Genomic DNA, 3,129 nt, shown 5'->3' on the forward strand with positions numbered 1-3,129 from the left:
GTAATACCCGAAAACCAGAACCGGTTCCATACCTGGAACCGGGTTTTTCAAATACTCGATCTATACCCGAAAATACCCCTAAAAATGGTAACCCCTTAAAAAACCCAATCTATACCCGAAAAAACCCAAAAATAGGGTTTTTCAATACCCTGAAATAGGGTATTCAAACACCTGATTTTAGAATACTTGGTCCTATACCCGACCAAGACCCGATGCATAGGTATGGGTTTTTGAGACAATACCTGGACACGAACCTGACCCTGGTATTACTAATACCTGATTTTCCAATACCCAGTTATACCCGAACCCAATTCCATACCCAAACCCGGGTATTTGAAAAACACGATTTATGCACCTCTACCCTCTAGGGGCCTATCAACTAATTTCTAAAATCTACACTCAAAAAATTAGGCCCATATGTTTAAAAGCCCAAATTTACACGGCCCAACAATTATTAAAAAAAGCCCAAACAGTCCAGTCATAGGGTAGGGTATATACACTCCCTTGCATCACCTCTCTCAAACTAGGGTTTATATATTATTATTATCATCTCGGAGCCCCAGCCGCCTGGACCTGCAACTCCGACTGCAACCATGGTGAGTCATTCATCTCTCAATATCTCAAATCTCAGCTACCTGAAACTTATTAATTTGTTAATTACTGCAGTCGCTTGTGGCAAATGAAGACTTCCAGCACATTCTCCGTGTCCAGAACACCAACGTTGACGGCAAGCAGAAGATTATGTTCGCCATGACTTCTATTAAAGGTATTGGACGCCGCTTTGCCAATATCGTTTGCAAGAAGGCTGACGTCGACATGAACAAGAGGTACGTAGTACCTTAATTATTATTATTATTGTCATACTGTATTTGTTGCTGAGATCTGGTTATTGATTAGATTATATTTAGTGAAGTTTTAATACGTTTAGTTTAATCATAACTTAGTGATCCAGTTAGGAGGATGGTTATTAGAGTAGTTGCATATTATTGTTATTTAGGGCTGCAAATGAGCTGAGTCGAGTCGAGCTAGACTTGTTTTGACAGACAAGAGCTTGAGCTCGGTTTGCTTCGAGCTATGTTTCTAACAAGCTCAGCTCATGAAATGTTATTTTCAAGCCTGAGATTGGCTCATTTGTGTTTAAAAGTTGTATAAATAATAGGCTTGTGATCCGGATTGTGTTTATTAGTGAAGCTTGGGCTTGGTTTATTAAGCGCATTTGTTTTAAGGCTCTTGGTTTGCTTGTTTAAGCATGAATTGATTCAAGTTTTTATCGAGCCGATCTCGAGTAGGTCATGAGTCGGCTCGGATGATTCTGAACTGGCTTGTTTAAACTCTTGTTATCTTGCTTGTTTGTGTTTTTTTTTTAATTTTATTCGTTGAAATGATTAAACGTTATTGAGGCATAGGTTGTTACCAAACTAGCTTGCTTAAACTCTTAAAGTTGTCGAGTGGGAGTGTGGGACCTGTTGAGAACTTGTATTGTTTGAAATCGTCTTATTATCAATGTTCTATTGATGTTTTAAAACATTTACAGCTCCATGTTTATACGTTCGTCACTTGATTTTCACAGTTTGAAGTTGTCTTATTATCTTGCTAGTATGTGTTTTGCATAATATGACCCACGGCTTTAATTTGTAGACAACTTTATCAAACAATAGAGTTGCTCTTTGTTATTGAAGTTGCCCCGACCCGCCCTGTTTTTTCCGCAGTGGTGTAAATTTACTTGTTTTTACACCAAAAATTTGCCCGTTTATGACCAAAAATTTGAGCCCCCCTCCCTGTTTATGATATTTTTTAAAAACATTTTGAGTTCCCCGAGATTCTTGTCCAAGCTTCGTCACTGACTGCTATTTTAATACATTCTCAACTCTCATTTTAATCTTGTTAGGGCTGGAGAACTTTCGAGTGCTGAGATTGATAACCTGATGACCATCGTGGCTAACCCACGCCAATTCAAAATCCCAGATTGGTTTTTGAACAGGAAGAAAGATTACAAGGACGGCAAGTATTCGCAAGTCACATCAAATGCTCTTGACATGAAGTTGAGAGATGACCTTGAACGTTTGAAGAAGATCAGGTTTGTCTTATTTTCTATTTGAACAGGTTGAATTTCGTGTTTGTTTTTATGCAAATGTTTTTGTTTGTGTTTACGTTCAGGAACCATCGTGGTCTTCGTCATTACTGGGGTCTTCGAGTGCGTGGACAGCACACCAAAACCACTGGTCGCAGGGGAAAGACTGTCGGTGTGTCAAAGAAGAGATAAGTTATATCTTGTTTTTGGAACCTTGCTACTTTCGGGTTTAGACATTCTCATGAATCTTTATTGTCATCAATTTTGAACGTTTTGGGTTATGTTGTTTTGTCATCGTTATAGTTGTACCTTTGGATTTCGGGTGTGACGGGTTTTTTGAAATGGATGATTGATGAAATTTGAGATTTGTTTTATAATTTCTTTTTTATTTCATTTTGTGTGTTTTTCTATATTATATGGGTAAATGTTACTCAACAAATCGAAAGATATGTTCTTATGTTTGGATCAATTTTGAGAACTATATGATTTGTTTGTGAGACATAATGCATGAATGATTGGTTGTAATTTGCAACCAACTCACATTGCGCATTGAACTGAACTTCAATGAACCGATCGATACCAGGAGAACCTCATATTGAACATATATTGAACAGAACATTGATGAACGAGCCAAGCATGCTGAACTTTAGAAACCAAAGAGCTTGATACACTGGCTTCTCGACTTGCCTTACTATTCAAGAACTGCAATCGCGATACAAGTTCTATATAGGGTTGTTCACAAGTCGAGCCAGGGTGGTTTATAGCTTAGGCTTGAAATTAAACGAGGCATCTGAGCTTGATTTTGAAGTTAAACGAGCCTAAAAATGAAGCCAAGCTTGGATCGTTTTTGGCTTGGTTACAAAAAAAATGAGCCAACTCAGCTTAGGTTGTTTCAAATTAAGTTTTTTTATCTAGTTTTTTAAAACTTTTATCGAGCAAGCCACGAGCCTGAGCATTTTGAATAGCCCTAATTCTAATGATAACACAATCCAAAAAGAACGTTTCTAACACAAGTATATATTTGATATCTTTTGTTTACCATGTGCACAATATGATAT

The 3,129-nt window shown here is 37.5% G+C and overlaps 1 protein-coding gene across 1 annotated transcript; it reads left to right on the forward strand.

Annotated features, from left to right (window-relative positions):
• Positions 1 to 551: 551 nt before the first annotated feature.
• On the forward strand, positions 552 to 2,429 carry LOC143593579 (small ribosomal subunit protein uS13z/uS13y/uS13x). The gene is made up of 4 exons (XM_077073172.1): positions 552 to 596; positions 667 to 827; positions 1,889 to 2,077; positions 2,158 to 2,429. The coding sequence occupies exons 1-4, from the start codon at positions 594 to 596 to the stop codon at positions 2,261 to 2,263; spliced, it is 459 nt and encodes a 152-aa protein (XP_076929287.1). The 5' UTR covers positions 552 to 593; the 3' UTR covers positions 2,264 to 2,429.
• Positions 2,430 to 3,129: the final 700 nt, after the last annotated feature.

The sequence above is a fragment of the Bidens hawaiensis genome, unplaced genomic scaffold (assembly GCF_021521415.1).
Source record: "Bidens hawaiensis isolate Kalapana, Puna unplaced genomic scaffold, B.hawaiensis_p1.1 tig00042383_1, whole genome shotgun sequence".
In the NCBI taxonomy this organism is placed as follows: domain Eukaryota; kingdom Viridiplantae; phylum Streptophyta; class Magnoliopsida; order Asterales; family Asteraceae; genus Bidens; species Bidens hawaiensis.